This window comes from Pristiophorus japonicus, chromosome 3 (genome assembly GCF_044704955.1).
Source record: "Pristiophorus japonicus isolate sPriJap1 chromosome 3, sPriJap1.hap1, whole genome shotgun sequence".
NCBI lineage: Eukaryota > Metazoa > Chordata > Chondrichthyes > Pristiophoridae > Pristiophorus > Pristiophorus japonicus.
The window spans coordinates 289719585-289739954 of record NC_091979.1 but is presented as its reverse complement, the minus strand read 5'-3'; the positions used below and the strand labels follow the sequence as shown (position 1 = coordinate 289739954).

The window sequence follows — 20370 nt, the reverse complement described above, 5'->3', positions numbered from 1 at the left end:
GGTCGGCGCCGTCCTGGGGACAAATGGGGTATCCTGTGGCGAGGTGCTTGGGGCCGGTACCTCCAGAGTGGAGGCGGTAATGACCGGAGGACCACTTGGGGTGGAATGGCTTCTGGAGCATGGCGATGCAGGTTCCTCGAAGTCCGCACTCCCTTCAGACCCAGCGGATTGACTGGCGAGAATCAGAACTCCTCAGCACCAGATGTAGTAGGATCATCTGCCGACTCCTTCCCCGTGCCCCCACCTTCTAGCCTCTCTGGTCTTACCTTGGGACGCGTTGCTGGCTGACCTGCAAAACACAAATGAGGTTATTAGAGGAGAAGGGGGTGCTAGGGTGACAAGGTGAGTCCAGCGTTACAGAAAGCATATGCACCACCGCTCTCAAAATCATCACAGACATCACATTTCATGACCATCGACACATTTGCATTCCAATGATTTTCATTAGGCCATCATTATTTCTATGACAATTTTAGAAATCAGTAGATGAGTGGGTGTGGCATCTATTGACTTCACATCATGCAATGGTGTTTACTCACGTGACATCACTTCAGGGTCTGCAGATGCGTCCGTGGCTGTCCAGGGGTGCTTTTTCACGAATGCGAGCAGATGCTCCTCCATCTCAGTGATGTCGCTGGGGACTGGTGGCCCCCCACCCGTTCGCCTCTGCATGGACCTCATCGTCGATAGCTTCTTCTGTAAAAGGTGACAGGACGACATGGCATGAGATCATTGCGTGATATCATTGCTACGTACTGTCACAGACACATAACCGACAGATCTAATCATGATTATTATGATAATTATGATTCTTTACCTAAAGACGAACACTGTGACCGCAGGCTTTGAGTAAAACATTCCCGGAAAAAGTGAAAGCCCTTACATCTGCTGATAGTCACTCATGACTGTTACAAATCGAATTATCGAAATACATAAGTACATGTAAAATCAATGTAATATTTTTGCGGATTGCACAAGGTCGTTCCATCATTTGCGGCATTGGTTGCCCTCGTGCACCTTGTTGGTCGCCGACGAGACCACCTCTGCTATCACGGTCCATATCTTCTGGTATGCCTTTCGGGTGGGCTTCCCATGCCCTCCCTGTGTCAAATCACCCCAGCGTAACTCAACCTCCTGCAGGAGGGAGGTGTTTGTCTCGTCCGAGAACCTCCTGGCTCTTTTGCGCCCTCCAATGTGCTCCTCTCCCACCTTACTGATTTCTCCAGCGTCAGTTTCCACAGTGTGCTGTGATGCTTCCTCCTCGCTCCATTATAGGCCAAACTCAGTCAAATACGTGGCTGATAACAGCTAGTTTTTGTTTCCCTACTTGCTGTGAAACTCTAAAGTCTCCCTTCTTCCTCCCAAACCAGCCACACCACACCCAGCCTTCAGTCCTTCTGAGCTCCCTCTCTCTCTGTCTCCTCTTCTGCGCATGTCATGATGGCCCTTGACCTCCAGAATCGCAGGAATCGAGCATTGCCATGCCGTTGCTAAAGAAGGCCACAGTTTACGGCAGAAGGTCACAAAAGATTTAACGCTACCGCCCATTTTATATCGCTTGCAGTAACGCCCATTTTCAAAAGTGGAGACTGGGTGGTTTGAGAATGGGCGAGAAGCCGGCGATCTAAACACCTTTTTTTAACGCCCACGCCGGAAATATCGCCCATTTTAACCACAAAACTGGAGGTTCTAGCTCATGCTCTTTTGCTTTTTTTTCTAATAAATTAATAATCAGAAGAATGATAATTTGGCAGATGGAGTATAATGTTGGAAAGTGTGAGGTCATGCACTTTGGCAGAAAAAAAATCAAAGAACAAGTTATTTAAATGGAGAAAGATTGCAAAGTGTTGCAGTACAGTGGGACCTGGGGATACTTGTGGATGAAACACAAAAGGATAGTATGCAGGTACAACAAGTGATCAGGAAGGTCAATGGAATCTTGGCCTTTATTGCAAAGGGGATGGAGTATAAAAGCAGGGAAGTCTTGCTACAGTTGTACAGGGTATTGGTGAGGCCACACCTGGAATACTGCGTGCAGTTTTGGTTTCCGTATTTACAAAAGGATATACTTGCTTTGGAGGCAGTTCAACGAAGGTTCACAAGGTTGATTCCAGAGATGAGGGGGTTGTTTTATGAGGAAAGTTTGAGTAGGTTGGGCCTCTACTCATTGGAATTCAGAAGAATGAGAGGTGATCTTATCGAAACATATAAGATTATGAGGGGGCTTGACAAGGTGGATGCAGAGAGGATAGGGTATAAACTAGAGGGTATAATCTTAGAATAAGGGGCCGCCCATTTAAAACTGAGATGAGGAGAAATTTCTTCTCTCAGGGGGTTGTGGATCTATGGAATTCGCTGCCTCAGGGAGCTGTGGAAGCTGGGACATTGAATAAATTTAAGACAGAAATAGACAGTGGACAAGGATCAACTGATGGACTTGTCTGAGCAGTAGACAGAAGCCAAGCTGCATTCTGTGGAATCCCTGGGTATGTCCTGTCCCACCGGCAGGACAGACCCACCAGGGGTAGCAGTACAGACGGGAGGGAATGGTCTTGGGAGTCCTCAACATTGACTCGGACACATGAAGTCTCATGGCTTCAAGGCAAGCATGGGCAAGGAAACCTCCTGCTGATTACCACCTACCGTCCTCCCTCAGCTGATGAATCAGTACTCCTCCTTGTTGAATGCCACTTAGAAGAAGCACTGCAAGTAGCAAGGGCACAGAATGTACTCTGGATGGGGGACTTCAATGTCCATCATCAAGCGCTCGGCAGCACCATCACTGACCGAGCTGTCCGAGTCCTGAAGGACATTTCTGCCAGACTGGGTCTGCAGCAGATGGTGAAAGAACCAGCATGAGGGGAAAAACCCACCTGACCTCGTCCTTACCACTCTGTTGCAGATGCATCTGTCCATGACGGCAGTGGTAGCAGCGACCACCGCACAGTCCTGTCTTCACACCGAGAACATCAGTGTTGTGTGGCACTACCGCCGTGCTAAATGGGATAGATTTAGAACAGATCGAGCAGCTCAAAACTGGGCGTCCATGAGGCATTAATTGCCATCAACAGCAGCATAATTGTACTCCAGAATCTGTAACCTCATGGCCCGGCATATCCATCACTCCACCATTACCATCAAGCCAGGGGACCAACCCTGGTTCAATGAGGAGTGTAAAAGAGCATGCCAGGAGCAGCACCAGGCGTACCTAAAAATGAGGTGCCAACCGGGGGAAGTTGCAACACAGGACTACATGCATGCTAAACAGCAAAAGCAGCATGCTGTAGACAAGGCTAAGCGATCCCACAACCAACGGATCAGATAAAAGCTCTGTAGTCCTGCCACATCCAGTTGTGAATGGTAGTGGACCATTAAACAACTAACAAGAGGAGGAGGAGGCTCCATGAATATCCCCATCCCCAATGATGGAGGAACCCAGCATGTGAGTGCAAAAGACATGGCTGAAGCGTTCACAATCATCTTCAGCCAGAAGTGCTGAGTGGATGATCCATATCGGTCTCCTCTCGAGGTTATCACCATCACAGAAGGCAATCTTCAGCCAATTCGGTTCACTCCTCATGGTATCAAGAAAATACTGAGCATACTGGATACAGCAAAGGCTATGGGCCCCGACTGTTGTGCTGAAGACTTGTGCTCCGAAACTAGCCGCGCCTTTAGCCAAGCTGTTCCAGTACAGCTACAACACTGGCATCTATCCGACAATGTGGAAAACCGCCCAAGTATGTCCCGTCCAGAAAAAGCAGGACAAATCCAAATCGACCAATTATCGCCTCATCAGTCTATTCTCAATCATCAGCAAAGTGATGGAAGGTGTCATCAACAATGCTATCAAGTGAGTCTTACTCATCAATAACTTGCTCACCGAACCCTCGGCCCGAGACTTCATTACAGCCTTGTTCCAAACATGGACAAAAGAGCTGAATTCCAGAGGTGAGATTCATGCCACATAACTGCCAGGCAATAAGTATCTCCAACAAATGAGAGTCTAACCACCATCCCTTGACATTCAACGGCATTACTGTTATGTCTTGAATAAAGAATCTGACTAGATACTGTAAACTCAAAGTAATGTGTGACCGTAGTCCTTTATTACAGGTCTCCTGAGTGCCTCCCCAGCCTGTGAGGCCTCCTTATGTACAGGTGCTGCCAAGGGATTGTGGGATCTCTTGGGACTCCAGGGGATGAGCCCTCTGGTGGCTAAACAAGGTATTTATAGGTTTACATATAAAGCAACACTCCCCCCTCAAAGTCAATAGTGTAACTATTATCAATGTGAGTCGCTCTGGGGCCTTCCTTTTCCTAGTTGATCATCTCGGTGGAAATGCTGGTTTTGGTGAGTCATTTGTTGGACCTTCGCTGGGCTGCTGTGCAGCTGGCCTTGCAGGGCTGCTGGGTGTGGTGAGTCCTGCTGGGCTGCTACAGATGATGGGTTCCGCTTTTTGGTCAACCGCTGGGTCGGTTGCCACTTGTGTGTGTGTTGGGGGGTTGAAAAAGGTAGAGTTTATTGTTGGTTGTTCTGGATAGTCTGTGAATCTGAGTTTGGTTTGGTCCAAGTTTTTCTGCAGGTGAGTCCATTTGAAAGCTTGACCAGAAACACCCTACTCTTTGGCCACGATAGTGCCGGGAAGCCACTTGGGACCTTGTCCATAGTTCAAAACAAATACAGGATAATTAATCTCGATTTTGCGTGACACATTTACACGATCATGATATGTATTCTGTTGAAGCCGCCTGCTCTCTACCTGTTCGTGGAGATCAGGATGGACGACCGAGAGCCTTGTCTTAAGTGCCCTTTTCATGAACAGATCAGCGGGGGGCAACCCCAGTGAGTGAGTGGGATCTTGTGTGGTAACTAAGCAGGATTCGGGATAGGCGAGTCTGCAGCAAGCCTTCAGTTACCTTCAAGTTGTGCTTCATTGCACTGCTCGCTCTGCCTGACCATTGGATGCTGGTTTAAACGGGGCAGATGTGACATGTTTGATCCCATTGCGGGACATGAACTCTATGAACTCGGCAATGGTGAAGCATGGCCCATTGTCACTCACAAGGACGTCAGGCATGCCGTGCATGGCAAACATGGCCCGCAGACTTTCAATGGTGGCAGTGGACGTGCTTGCCAACATTATCTCACATTCAATCCATTTGGAGTACGCATCTACAACCACAAGGAATTTTTTTTCCAAGAATGGGCCCGCATAGTCGACATGGACCCTGGACCACGGTTTGGAGGGGCAGGACCATAAACTTATTGGCGCCTCCCTAGGTGCATTGCTTAACTGTGAACATGTATTACATTTGTGCACGCACAAATCTGCATCGATAGTAGGCCACCACATGTAGGATCTGGCTATCGCTTTCATCATTATAATGCTTGGGTGGGTACTGTGGAGGTCACTAATGAACGTATCCCTGCCCTTTTTTGGCACCACTACCCGTCAGTCTGCCTGTATGGACATTTCCTCTCTGCGCCGCTGGTACGGCATTATTTCTTCCTGCATCTCTGATGGGACAGTAGACCAATTCCCGTGGAGCACACAGTTTTTTAGTAAGGACAGTAAAGGGTCCTGGCTCGTCCAGGTTCTAATCTGTTGGGCGGTAACAGGTGATTGCTCACTCTCGAATGCTTCCATTACCGTAACTAAATCTGCGGGCTGTGCCATCTCCACCCCCTACTGAGAGCATCGGCACAGTTTTCGGTGCCTGGTCTGTGGTGGATGCCGTAGTTTTATGTGGACAACGTAAGCGCCCATCTCTGGATGTAGGCCGATGCATTCGTATTTATCCCCTTACTTTCAGAAAAGAGAGATAGATATAAGCGGTTTATGGTCGGTTTCCAATTCAAATTTGAGCCCAAACAGATATTGATGCATTTTCTTTACTCCATAAACACACGCTAATGTTTCTTTTTCGATCATGCTGTAGGCCCTCTCAGCCTTAGACAGACTTCTGGATGCATAAGCAACCGGTTGCAATTTCCCAGATTCATTAGCTTGTTGTAATACACACCCGACACTGTATAGCGACACATCACATGCTAGTACCAAACGCTTACATGGATCATACAACACAAGCAATTTGTTTGAGCATAACAGTTTCCTAGCTTTCTCAAAGGCATTTTCTTGGCTTTTACCCCATATCCATTCACCTCCTTTACAGTAGTTCTAACAGTGTGCTAAGACCCGGTAAGAAGTTACCAAAGTAGTTCAGGAGTCCTGGAAACGACCGCAGCTCCGTCACATTCTGTGGTCTCGGTGCATTCGTGATTGCCTCCGTCGTCGAATCGGTGGGGCTGATGCCGTCCGCCACGATTCTTCTTCCCAGGAACTCCACTTCAGGCGCCAGGAAAACGCACTTCGAGCCCCACACGATTAAGCCGACTAAGAACCTCCTCCAGGTTCTGCAGGTGCTCGACGGTGTCCCGACCTGTAACCAACATGTCGTCCTGGAAGACCACAGTGCACGGGACCGACTTCAGGTTTAGATGCTCCCGGACCAGTGTGCACAAATCAATGTACGACTTCTCTGTGGGTTTCGCTGGAGCGAGCAGATTTTTCATGAGGCCATACGTTGGTGCCCCGCAAACGGTGAGGAGGATTGCCTTCGTTTGGCAGCGTTCGCTTCTCCTTCCAGCTCGTTGGCCACGAAGTATTGGTCGAGTCGCTCCACGAAGGTTTCCCAATCATCTAACTCCGAAAATTTCTCCAGGATACCCACAGTTCTCTGCATTGTTGCAATTGGGTTCGTCATCTGTATCTCATCACCAGTTGTTATGTCTTGAATAAAGAATCTGACTAGGTACTGTAAGCTCAAAGTAATGCGTGACCATAGTCCTTTATTATAGGTCTCCAGAGTGCCTCTCCAGCCTGTGAGGAATCCTTATGTACAGGTGCTCTGATGGGATTGTGGGATCCCTTGGGACTCCAGGGGATGAGCCCTCTGGTGGTTAAACAAGATATTTACAGGTTTATATATACAACAATTACCATCACCAAATGCCCCATCATCAACATCCTTTGTTCACCATTGACTAGATACTTAACTGGATTAGGCACATAAACATTGTGGCAACAAGAACAGGTCAGAAGCTGGGTATTTTGCAGCAGGAATCTCACCTCCTGACTCCCTAAAGCCTTTCCACCATCTACAAGGCACAAATCAGGAGTGTGATGGAATAGTCTCCACTTGTCTGGATGAGTGCAGCTCTAACTACACTCAAGAAGCTCAACATCATCCAGGACAAGGCAGCCCGCTTCATTGGCAGCCCATCCACCACCTTAAATATTCACTCCCTCCATCACCGACGTACCGTGGCTGCAGTGTGTACCATCTACAAGATGCACTGCAGCAACTCACCAAGGCTTCTTCGGCAGCACCTCTCAAACTCACAACCTATTCCACCTAGAAGGACAAGGGCAGCATGCACATGGGAACACCACCATCTTCAAGATCCCCTCCAAGTCACACACCATCCTGACGTGTAAGTATATTGCCGTTCTTTCATCGTCGTGTGTCAAAATCGTGGCACTCCCTGCCCAACAGCACTGTGGGAGTACCTTCAGCACAAGGACTGCAGCCATTCAAGAAGGCGATTCACCACCACCTTCTCAAGGGCAGTTAGGGATGGGCAATAAATGCTGTCCTTGCCAGCGACGCCCACATCCATGGAACGATTAAAAAAAAGAGCAGATACTACCGGAACCTGAGGAGTCACAGCAGCCAGAGAGATTGGTGGAACAAGATCTGCTAGAAGCTTTTAGCTGGTTCATTGAATGCTAATATAAACAAACAGTCGTTTTTTTATACCTCATTAATCTGTTGCTTTGTATGTTAGGTTATGCGGTGCTGTATATTGGGAGAGTTGGTGTGCAATAGGTGGCGTGGTGGTGTTGAGGAGCGTGCAGGGGCAGGGGGGGGACACTTGCTGAATTGACAACCGTTGCCCATTTCCTGCTGGATTGTAATTCTGCTGTCTGTTGCATATTATGAACTGAAGTACTTCTGTCCATTTTGTGTCGTAGTCTCATTAAGGCACCAGATTCAATGCACTAGAGGCCAACAGCAGCAACATTCCTCCCAGACTTGGACTCCCTGACACCACTAAAAATCCCACTAGAAGCCCGCCCAACAATACTTAAATTGGCTGACTCATGAAAATCCATCTGAGTCCACATTGGGATTTATCAGTGTGCACAAAACTTGCCCTTTGAGCTTCCACATAACAGCACTGAAGAGAAAAATCTTGGCCAAAATGTTTTATTAATAACACAGCTAATGATCTGTAGCTTACGCATGGATTTTTTTTATTGGTTCCCTCTCTCTTTCTCTGTTTTGCACTATTTCTCTTTTTCTCTGTTTGGTTGACAGACTTTTCTCATTGTTTTTTTGTATTTCCATGTGACTCCCACTCTCTTTCTGTATGTCTCATGCACTCTATATACCTATCACACACATTCTGTTTGTCTATGCTTTTTCTGTCTCTCTTCAGGTATGTCTGTTATTCAGTACATGGTTATAATAAAGAAACTCTTAATTTATGGATGTTTTTAAAGCCATTAATGCTGCAAAACTTATTTTAAAAGATATGAAATATGGTTAAAAATGTTTTCAAAGATTTAAATATTTTTGTTTGTTATTTCATCAAACCGTTAACTAGTTTTAAATAGACTAACATCTTTGTTAAAATAAGGGACAAAGGAATTTCATACAAACAAGTTAACATATTCATTTTGTGCAACCTAATTTCAATTTAGCAATGTAATACATGGCTGTGACCAATTTTGATTCTGCAGGATAAAGTAACAGCAATGGAAATTGAGTGCTTGGAATCTGAACTCGAAATACAGAAACTCGGAAATAAATCAGAGAAATGCACCAAGAATTTTGTAGAGGTATTGTTGTCTATTTCGGTTTTCCAGCTTCATTTCTTATTTTACTTTCTTGCATCATTCATATTGAAACTGGATAATTCTATTCATTACATATCATATATTTAGAATAATGTAATAGTCAATGAGGCAGTTTATGGAATATGCATGTTTTCTACATATGAAAATAAAACCCACTTTGGTTCAATTTTAAAAGTGACTATTCTAAAGTCCACACAGCATATTGGGGTTGAAATCTGATACTGTCATTTTTGAGGTGCTGTCACTGCATGAGAGAAATTTTTAACTCCTCGCTTCAAGCGTGCTCCCCAAATGTGAAATTTAGTGTTGACGTCTAAAGAATTGATAGCAGTGTTAAATCATGACATTGCACACTTACCTGGATGCGCTATGCTGTGCTAAGTGGGACGTTAAGCGTGGGTTCTACATCCTGGAATTACGCAGCACTTGGAGCTGCACCACAGACATAATTGCGCCACCTGAATTCCATTGAGGTGTTGATTGGATGCTGAACATGGCAAACCCAGCAGCAGCTCGTCAGCATCCCCATCGGTTCTCGGATGCCGCCCTGGATGCACTCCTTGATGCCCTGGAGAGGCGGCGGTTACCAACTCACAGAGGCCTATGAAAAGAAGTTTCTGCAATTGACACAGTGGCCAGGACAGCCACTGAATGTGTACAAAAGTGGAACGAATGATGCGGCTGGTGAGGGTGAGTATCTTAAATTTGAACCGTTTAGATGCTAAGCTCTGATCTCACTGTGCACTCTCTGCTCAATGTAATGTTTGGGAATCCATGCTCTACATGGGTGAGGCCAGATGCAAGGTTCCCATTTAAAGCCTCACCCACTGCAAGGGCCTGCATGCGCTGTAAACTTTGCTACTCGGTTCTGCAGACCCACCCCTAATGTTGTTGACTCCTCAATCTTCATATGCGTCTCGAAGACGATAGCCACCCCATTACTATTAGGTCCTGGCCCCCAAATTCAAGCATTGCCACAGCAAGACCATGCAGCAAATGGAAGTTACATCGAACTGTGAAGAGTCTCATACAGTTACATGTACTCAACCATGTAAGGCACTTGGGACACACTGATAAAAGGCCTTTAACTCAGACATTCTCTTTAATGTCACAGGACAAGCTCAAACACAACCGCAGGGAGCAGATGAGGACTGGAGGAGGGGACTCTGACCTGCAGGTCCTTACTCCGTTCAAGGATCGCGTCTCGGCCCTGATGGGCGTTCAAGTTGGTGGCATGGCGATGGGTGAAGCGGACCTCTCTGGGGACAGTGACGGTATATTGAGTTACTTTGCAGCAATCTGCAGGACACTTAATCCTGAAACCACAATCCTTCAGCTCTTTCCATGAGACTGGCATTCTCGAATGAGTTTCCCGCTCCTGGCGCCCTCCCCTGCAGCTAACCACTCTTCTCTGGCTTTGAGCTTTCAGATGATCACTCAGACAGCCAGGGGCCTGCACATCAGCCTTCCACTGCGGGTGATGGTGAGAGAATAAGGAGGCGGAGGACACCTCTCTGGACTTGACCGATGATCCAGTATCCTCACAGAGCGGGACCAGCAGCTTTTCTTCGGAAGGCATGGTTGGAGAGATGGAGGTGGGTGATGCTCTAGGATCCAGTGGCCTGCATCAAAGCCACGGGGGAAAGGAGATCAGGGAGCCAGCTTCCCGGAGGGTGAGTGTGCACCTGAGTGATGCTCAGCATCACTTCGAAGATCTTGCCAGACAGTCATTGCAGATGCACAGCGATCTGCTGGGTGTTTTGTCAAGAGTGCCCGAGAGTGTCAATTCACTTGCTTGGAGTGTGGTGGAGGCCCCCTCAATGATTGCCTTTGTGTCTCAGTGGCCTATTGAACCGATCCTTGATAGATACCAATGGATGTTGGATACGGGCTATGGCTGACGTGGCAGTACCCATTGAGCACCAGGCCGGTGCTATGGTAGGCCTGCAGACTATCCTGTCGTCAGTGCGTCATGGCATCAATTAGCTCCGTGGTGTGCTGCGGTCACTGTCTGCCTTGATGCAGAGCCAACTTGAATCCACGCAGGCACTGACTGCTGCCATCGTGTCTGGGGCCCCATCAGTTGCACGGTGAACTAACGTTGGCGAAGCACGGCAGCAATCTGTGCTCAACCAGATACTGAGGTTCTGCCCCGGGGAGTAGTAGTGCGTCGGGCCTGTTGGGACGTGATGTCCTCTCTCAGGACGACATCATTCTGCCCTTGCCCCTGCCGCTCTCTGTAACCCATCCATCACAGAGTGCTTTCGCTCATGCTGAGGTGATGCAGTTCGCAACTGGCATTTCCAGGGACCAAGATGGTGTGGTATGTACTGCTAGGCCATCAGCTGTGACAGCGGTACCAACACAGCGACCTTCTACCAGCCTTGTTGCAGGCACTGAGACCCCATCAAGGAGGAGCAGTAAGCCTGGGAGGGGGTGGGGGGGGAGAAGGGAAGGGGTGGAAAGCACTGAGAAAGAGCCGGTAAAGATGTGTGTGCTCATGGACAGAAATGGTCACCTTGCTCTAACGTGAACTAATGTAAATAGTTGCAGTTGGATGAGCCAATAAAGAATTGTGTGATGCTGCCCAGAGATGCTGTCCTTGTTCCATGATGAAGTAATGTGAATAGTTATACGTGCATGTGGGTGATAATGTTTCAAGGGGACTGGTTTCAATTATTGTTTGCTGTGGATGATGGCGTCCTTTAGTGCTTCTTTACAGCACACTATGGTGTTTTGTGTCAATAAAAATCTGCTTCATTTGTCACAATCTTGTGTTGCTGTTTGTATGCATGGAGGTTTGGAGGGTGGGGTGTGATGTCTTCAGCAGATGGCCAGGTGAAGAGGCTGGCCAGGTGAGGCTGGGCCCGCAATGCCAGATGAGTGCAATCGATGGTTTCCTGAACCGTGGGGAAGCCCGCTATCATGGCAAAGCCACGGATGCACTCATCCACATCTTCCCTGGACATGCTGAACTTGATCTAGTGTATTTGTTTGCTGTAGAGAGCATCAGCAACCTGGCGAATGCAGCAATGTACTGCAAACTGCAACATATTGCATATATCGCCTACAGGAGACTGGAAGGAGCCAGTACCAAAGAAGTTGAGTACTGTCACTTTCATTGCCACTGCCAGAGGTCCTGGTGCCGATATCACCTACCAAGTATGTCTGCAGAAGGTTGAAAAGCTCTGTGACCACCTCCTTGAGGAACCTCAGCCTTCTTAAGCAGTGCTCCTCGAACATCTCAAGATAAGAATAATGCGCACGGTAAAGCCTGCATCTGTATGGCATCCCGGGGAGGATCTACATTTGCCCTAAGCTGGCCCTGCTGCTGGCGCCATTCAAGTCGATGCCACAGGACGATGTGGTGTGCCATCACTGACCCCATAACTTTGCAGAGGTCACAGCGAAATACAACTTTCACTTTTTTCCGATATCGAACCCAGCAATGTGTCCGAGATACTAATAATCAATCTGATGAGTCAACAGCAGTGTGATGCTAAAACCTGACTGTCTGTGCGAGCATCAAACGCAGCACTGACCGAGCACCTCTGAGCTCCAGCTGCAACTCCATTTAAATAAAGCCCCGGATTTCTTTCTCCACCTTGTGCAGTCCAACTTTTTCAGGCGTCTTGGATGCCAGCCATTAAGTGAGGTGGCAAAAGTGAATATGGCGAGAAGGGCGCCAAGGATGCATTGCGCACATACTGATGTCATAATTTCCATGGCATTAGCCGGCAGGACGTTACGCTGCTAAAAAATTTCAAGCGAATTTTGCGGCAGGCATAAACAGCACTGAGCGCCACTCCCAGATGCCTAACTCCCAGATGCCTAACTCCCAGTTAACACCTACCGGCGTTATCAACCGAATTTAGACCCCATTGTATGATAATAGGAGCAATTCTAGAATGTTCCACCCAAAAATTAACACTCACCAAACTTTGGATCTGGTGTTTGAACATGCACTTATGTACTCTTTGCTCACTTAAATACAATTTGCAATCATATTTTCTGCAGAGTGAATGATGAAATAATAATTTATATTTGGTTCACAGATGGAAGTTTAATTCCTTTATATCCATGTAGAAACTTACACCACTTAGATTTGAATGTTGCCATATGTATTGTATACTGAATTTTGCTATTAATCTGTTTTTGCCATTTCCCTTTCCATAGCATTGCTTGAGAGTAATTAAGCGAATAGATCAAGTTCTGCAGAATGCCATACGTGAGGGGAATGGGAATCTAATTCAGGTTGTGTGTTTGACTCAGTGGAAACTTTGCCTACCTTTGCTTCAACCTAATTTACGTAAGAATGTGTATAAACAACTGCTCAATGTGGCAACAATCCTCCATAATCTTGACAGGTAACTAGAATTTAAAGCGGTTTCTCTTTTTTTAAATCACTACCAAGTGCTTCTGAACCAGGTGAAGTACATACAGTGTGGTGTAGCAGTGATGAGAGAGGTGGACAGGAGTGAAATGGGTTGGGAATCTAGGCTCCACGCCTTTGCTAACAATGGGAAGTTGTGACCAGCAGCGATCCCAGAAGGAGTGGTGGGAGAGAAATTAAGATTAGAGCAAAGTGTTGCTGTCTGATATTCCCAATGTTTCCACTGCAATCCAAAGTAAAGTGTAGCAGAAAATCCACACCCAGGTTTCTTTATTCCCCTTGGGTTGAAGAGAATATCATTGATATGTGTTAGATTTGTCTTATTAAGCTAATGTGCTAATGTGTAATCTTAAAGATGATGGTTCAGAATCTCCTGCAACAGTGGAATTGGTTATGTACATAGATTTTAACATTTTGCTCGCGAATCTCGCTGTCATGAACTTACTTTCAAATTTCCTGGATTTGTAATTTAATTGCGCTGCAGTGAATATAGCAGCAAATCAGAAGCAGTGCAACCAATGTCTAAATAAGTTGGACAGTTCCACCATTATACTTCATCTACAACATCCTGAAAGAATCGAAAGTGGGAAAATTTGGTAGGTTACTACCTCCCACTAGCACCTGCAGACATCGGTAACGGGGTGTTGATGCAGTAGCGCGGAGTCAAGACTAATCCAGCGACATATAGCAAATCTGGCCCCCCCGCCATTGCACCGACGGTACATTGTACCACTGGGTGCTTCAATGCCAGGCAGATCGTGACATCAATGAGCGTGTAGCGCTCACTTGGTGCCCGATCTGCAAAATTCATTCTGGTCTATGCACCTCAACATACGACAGTGACAGGGAGAACAGGCACACAGCTGCAGGACGCCAGCACTAGCGACATTATTTAAAGGCCTCTGTATTAATCACTCGCAGCTGTTAGGTCAGGTTAGTTCCAATGGTTTCTTGTCAGTTTCAGCCAGTGGATCAGTTTGCATGAATAATTTCAAGATTTTTTTATCAGCAGTCATTTGGCAAGTGCAAAGTGGCTACATTTATTTTTCAAAGATTCAAACTGCTATACTTGGCAACATTATGGAACTCTGTTGGAGGTGGACACCTCCAGGCTCCTTACCATTTCTGAGAGGCTCTCGGGCACCCTTGCTATTGCACCAATCATTTCGGAGTGCAAAGCCATCACCCTTGTGAACGCCTCCCCATCGAGGTCCTAATCTGAGACTTGTGCAGCAGAACTCGTGCACAAACTCATCCTCCGGGGAGCTGGCTTCCTGAACTACCCTTTCCCCTTGCTACAGCCCACTCGTCCCTGATGCATCACCCAGTGCAGACCCCTCTATTAAACTTGCCTCTGAAGATTGCGTAATGCCACTATCTGAGGTGGTGCCTGCAGGAGAGAGAAGCAGTGGAGTGGTGCTTTACTCCTCCTCCCACCTTACTCTCACTGGGAGGCTCACAGACAGGCTGGTCATCTGTTTGCTGATGTGCCTTTGTGCTTTCAGATCAAGACTCATGTTAAGATGAAAGGAGAGGGTCAGGAATGGAGCAAGGAATGCTGTCAGTATCAGGACTTGGAAAGTGAGAAAGGCTTCTGGTGTGAGGGGGAAGTGGGATGAGAGAAAAAAAAAGGGATGAAAATACCATTGTTTCCCCCAAGGGGGTCAACATTGCCAACAGCCACGGCACCCACCACCTAGTGCCCAGTGAGTCGCAGCACTTGCTCCTCAAGACCTGCAAGCTGCTAGAGTTGCACATCACTCCTACCGATTCTCTACTGCTTCCTCCAATTGGGGGACACCTTGGCTTGCAAGAGAAACAAATGTGTGAGTGAGAAAGCAGCTACACGTTTTGGAGATGAGCGTTCCATGGTTGAACAGCTGGAATTGTAGTCAAGGCGTGAGATGTGGATGAGTTTTAGTAGGTAGAGATGCTTGGTGGGTGAGTGGTGGGTGTATGGTGGTTATGTGCAGTGCATACAGACTGAGGTTCAGATGCTGGTAAGTCGGACCTGTTGAAGCATGTACCCACCCTGACCACCTGCATGAGGTCATTGCATTTCTTCCAGCACTGTTGTCACACTGCTGGCCAAGACCACCAAGGCCACTTCCCTCCACATTGCCCTGAAGACCTGGGGCAATGGCCTCCTTCCAGTTGTCAGGAACAGCACTGCCCTCCTTTACTCCACTTCCACGACCAAGGCCTGGTTGCTGAAACGGCAAGCTTTCTCCCTGGGAGTGGGACCAGCCATAATAATAACTGGATACAGTTGCTTGCAAGTCACTTTCACAGCCAGCAATATTGATAATGAGGATCTGCACAATGATGGAACCTCACCTTTCAGAGCTGGAAGGAGCCAATGTCAACGATCATTCCTGATTGCTTTGCACCTGAAATTTATTAACGCTTTGCTATTTAGAGCCCCTGTGGCACCCTACTGAGATCATTAGCACTTGATTTAGAGCTCCAATTTAGTGGAAGCTCAGAATCATTAACACCTGGCACTAATTTTTCAACATTTCAAAAATAACTTCCCAAACAAGGCACGACCAAATTTTGAGCTCAAAGAGTCTGCAAAAAGATATAGACAGGTTAAGTGAGTGGGCTAGTCTGTGGCAGATAGAAACATCAAAACATAGAAACATAGAAATAGGTGCAGGAGTAGGGCATTCGGCCCTTCAAACCTGCACCATCATTCAATAAGATCATGGCTGATCATTCACCTCAGTATCCCTTTCCTGCTTTCTCTCCATACCTCTTGATCCCTTTAGCCGTAAGGGCCATATCTAACTCCCTCTTGAATATATGCAATGAATTGGCATCAACAACTCTCTGCAGTAGAGAATTACACAGGTTGACAACTCTCTGAGTGAAGAAATGTCTCCTCATCTCAGTCTTAAATGACTTACCCCTTATCCTTCGACTGTGTCCCCTGGTTCTGGACTTCCCCAACATCGGGAACATTCTTCCTGCATCTAATCTGTCCAGTCCTGTCAGAATTTTATATGTTTCTATACGATCCCCTCTCATCCTTCCAAACTCCAGTGAATACAGGCCGAGTCGATCCAGTCTCTCCTCATATGTCAGTCCTGCGATTCCGGGAATCAGTCTGGTGAACCTTCGCTGCACTCCCTCAATAGCAAGAACGTTCTTCCTCAGATTAGGAGACCAAAATTGAACACAATATTTCAGGTGAGGCCTCACCAGGGCCCTGTACAGCTGCAGTAAGACCTCCCTGCTCCTATATTCAAATCCCCTAGCTATGAAGGCCAACATAACACTTGCCGCCTTCACCGCCTGCTGTACCTGCATGCCAACTTTCAATGACTGATGTACCATGACACCCAGATCTCATTGCACCTCCCCTTTTCCTAATCTGCCGCCATTCAGATCATATTCTGCCTTCGTGTTTTTGCCACCAAAGTGGATAATCTCACATTTATCCACAATATACTGCATTTGCCATGCATTTGCCCACTCACCTAACCTGTCTAAGTCACCCTGCAACCTCTTAGCATCCTCCTCACAGCTCACACTGCCACCCAGCTTAGTGTCATCTGCAAACTTGGAGATATTATACTCAATTCCAATCATTAATGTATATTGTAAATAGCTGGGGTCCCAGCACTGAGCCTTGCGGCACCCCACTAGTCACTGCCTGCCATTCTGAAAAGGACCCGTTTATCCCAACTCTCTGCTTCCTGTCTGCCAACCAGTTCTCTATCCACGTCAGTACATTACCCCCAATACCATGTGATTTAATTTTGCACACCAATCTCTTGTGTGGGACCTTGTGAAAAGTCTTTTGAAAGTCCAAACGCACCACATCCACTGGTTCTCGCTTGTCCACTCTACTAGATTTGTCAAACATGATTTCTCTTTCATAAACCCATGCTGACTTGGACCGATCCTGTCACTGCTTTCCAAATGCACTGCTATTTCATCTTTAATAATTGATTCCAACATTTTCCCCACCACCGATGTCAGGCTAACCGGTCTATAATTCCATGTTTTCTCTCTCCCTCCTTTTTTAAAAAGTGGTGTTACATTAGCTACCCTGCAGTCCATAGGAACTGATCCAGAGTCGATAGTCTGTTGGAAAATGATCACCAATGGATCCACTATTTCTAGGGCCACTTCCTTAAGTACTCTGGGATGCAGACTATAAGGCCCTGGGGATTTATCGGCCTTCAATCCCATCAATTTCCCTAACACAATTTCCCACCTAATAAGGATTTCCTTCAGTTCCTCTTTCTCACTAGACCCTCGGTCCCCTAGTATTTCCGGAAGGTTATTTGTGTCTTCCTTCGTGAAGAGAGAACCAAAGTATTTGTTCAACTGGTCTGCCATTGCTTTGTTCCCCATTATAAATTCACCTGAATCTGACTGCAAGGGACCCATGTTTGTCTTTACTAATCTTTTTCTCTTCACATATCTATCGAAGCTTTTGCAGTCTGTTTTTATGTTCCCAGCAAGCTTCCTCTCCTACTCTATTTTCCCGCTCCTAATTAAACCCTTTGTCCTCCTCTGCTGAATTCTAAATTTCTCCCAGTTCTCAGGTTTGCTGCTTTTTCTGGCCAATTTATATTCCTCTTCCTTGGATTTAACACTATCCTTAATTTCCTTTGTTAGCCACGGTTGAGCCACCTTCCCCGTTTTATTTTTACTCCAGACAGTGATGTACAATTGTTGAAACTCATCCATGTGATCTTTAAATGTTTGCCATTGCCTATCCACCGTCAACCCTTTAAGTGTCATTCGCCAGTCTACTCTAGCCAATTCACGTCTCATCACGTGAGGTTACCTTTCCTTAAGTTCAGGACCCTCATCTCTGAATTAACTGTGTCACTCTCCATCTTAATAAAGAATTCTACCATATTATGGTCACTCTTCCCCAAGGGGCCTCGCACAACAAGATTGCTAATTAGTCCTTTCTCATTACACGTCACCCAGTCTAGGATGGCCAGCCCTCTAGTTGGTTCTTCGACATATTAGTCTAGATAACCATCCCTAATACACTCCAGGAAATCCTCCTCCACCGTATTACTACCAGTTTGGTTAGCCCAATCTATATGTAGATTAAAGTCGCCCATGATAACTGCTGTACCTTTATTGCACGCATCCCTTATTTATTGTTTGATGTTGTCACCAACCTCACTACTACCGTTTGGTGGTCTGTACACAACTCCCACTAGCGTTTTCTGCCCTTTGGTATTCCGCAACTCCACCCATACAGATTCCACATCATCCAAACTAATGTCCTTCTTTACTATTGCGTTAATTTCCTCTTTAACCAGCAACGCTATCCCACCTCCTTTTCCTTTCTGTCTGTCCTTCCTGAAGGATTATATTGTGGAAATGTGAGGTTATTCATTTTGGTAGGAAGAATAGGAAAACAGAATTAAAAAAAAATGGTGAGCAGCTGTTAAATGTTGGAGTTAAGAACGATTTAGATGTCCTTGTACATGAAACACAGGAAGTTAATATGTAGGTGCTGCCCACAATTAGGAAGGCAAATGGTATGTTGGCCTTTATTGCAAGGGGTTTGGATATAAGAGTAAGGAAATATTGCTGCAATTGTGCAGGGCTTTGGTGAGACCACACCTGGAGCACTGTGTACAGTTTAGTTCTCCATAACGAAGGAAGGATATACTTGCCATAGAAGTGGTGCAAAGAAGGTTCACTATATTGATTTATGGGACGAACAGGTTGTCCTGTGAGAAAAGATTAAGTAGAATGGGCCTATACAGTTTAGAGGTGAGCTCATTGAATCATATAAGATACTAAGGGGGCTTGACAGGATAGATGCTGAGAGACTGTTTTCCTTGGCGGGAGAGTCGAGAACTAGGGGACATGGTCTCAGGATAAGGGGTCAGCCATTTAGAACTGAAATTAGGAGATACTTCTTCAGTCAGAGGGTTGTGAAGCTTTGTAATTCTCGACCCCAAAGCGCTGTGGATACTCAGACATTGACTTTATTTAAGGCTGAGATCGATAGATTTTTGGACACTACGGGAATCAAGGGATATGGGGATCAGGTGGGAAAGTGGTGTTGAGGTCGAAGATCAGCCATGAGCTTATTGAATGGCGGAGCAGACTCGAGGGGACTACTCCTATTCCTATTTCTTATATTCTTATTTTCTTAATGCTAATCATACAAAGGCATTACTACCTGTGCAGAGGTTTAATTACCTTTACCCTTGCCATTTTGCAAAAAATGGAGGTGAAACACAAATGTAGCTAGTACATTTATAATAATAGGCATTGCTAAAAAGTTTATGGGCTATTGCAAATTGTTTTTGCACGATACTTTCATGCATAGCTGCAACACCTATGTTCAATCGGATACTCTCACAGCTCTGCAATTCTTTCATGTGCCATGGTTATTCGATATACAGCTTTTATGAGTCCATTTACATTTCTAATAAGCCTTGTATGAATTATTATTTGAAATAATCTTTTTGGCTGCTTCTAAGGCTTTGGGAAAATTATAGAGTAGGATTCAGAACAGCATGGCCTTTTATCTGTTTCACTGGGCTGAAGGAGCAAATATTAAAGAAACCGTCAGTTTAACAAAAAACAACTTTGTTTTAATCAACTGATGATCCCTACCGTGTCCCACCTACAACCCTGACTAACTGAAATTCTAAATGCATTAATTAAATCGTAATGCAATAATAAAATGGTGACGAATTTACACGATAATGAAATCCCTATAATTCTCCCAGCCAGTAGCAGAAGTAGATTCCTGCAGTTTTACTTGAAAAATATTAAATTGAACTGCTGTTGGATCCCTTCCATCCATCAAGCATGTTGCTGCTGGTTCACCAAGGACCCACCAGCACTATTATTTTACAGCCTAAGCGACAGGTGCTATGAAAGTAGCATTAATTCAGGACATTTGCGATTGACAGCGATTTTAATGGTAGGCAGAGCGTGATACTTCTTGCTATTTTGGCAAGGATAAGGGCAGAGCAACGCAAACATCCCAGAATGTTGTGGTGTGGCATAAGTAATAGAATAGGTCACTTACTGCACAATTTCCTCTTT

At 46.0% G+C, this 20370-nt stretch overlaps 1 protein-coding gene across 2 annotated transcripts in view; it reads left to right on the top strand.

The window, feature by feature from the left end:
* LOC139260323 (cilia- and flagella-associated protein 46) overlaps nucleotides 1-20370 on the top strand; it is a 681403-nt gene that overhangs the window by 83110 nt on the left and 577923 nt on the right. For both annotated transcript variants that reach the window (XR_011592768.1, XM_070876797.1), the window contains exons 10-11: nucleotides 8811-8909; nucleotides 13104-13294. Coding sequence is in view for 1 of the 2 variants with exons in the window: in XM_070876797.1 (XP_070732898.1) it covers nucleotides 8811-8909; nucleotides 13104-13294 (290 nt within the window). In the remaining variant the exon portion in view is untranslated. The remainder of the gene's footprint in view (nucleotides 1-8810; nucleotides 8910-13103; nucleotides 13295-20370) is intronic.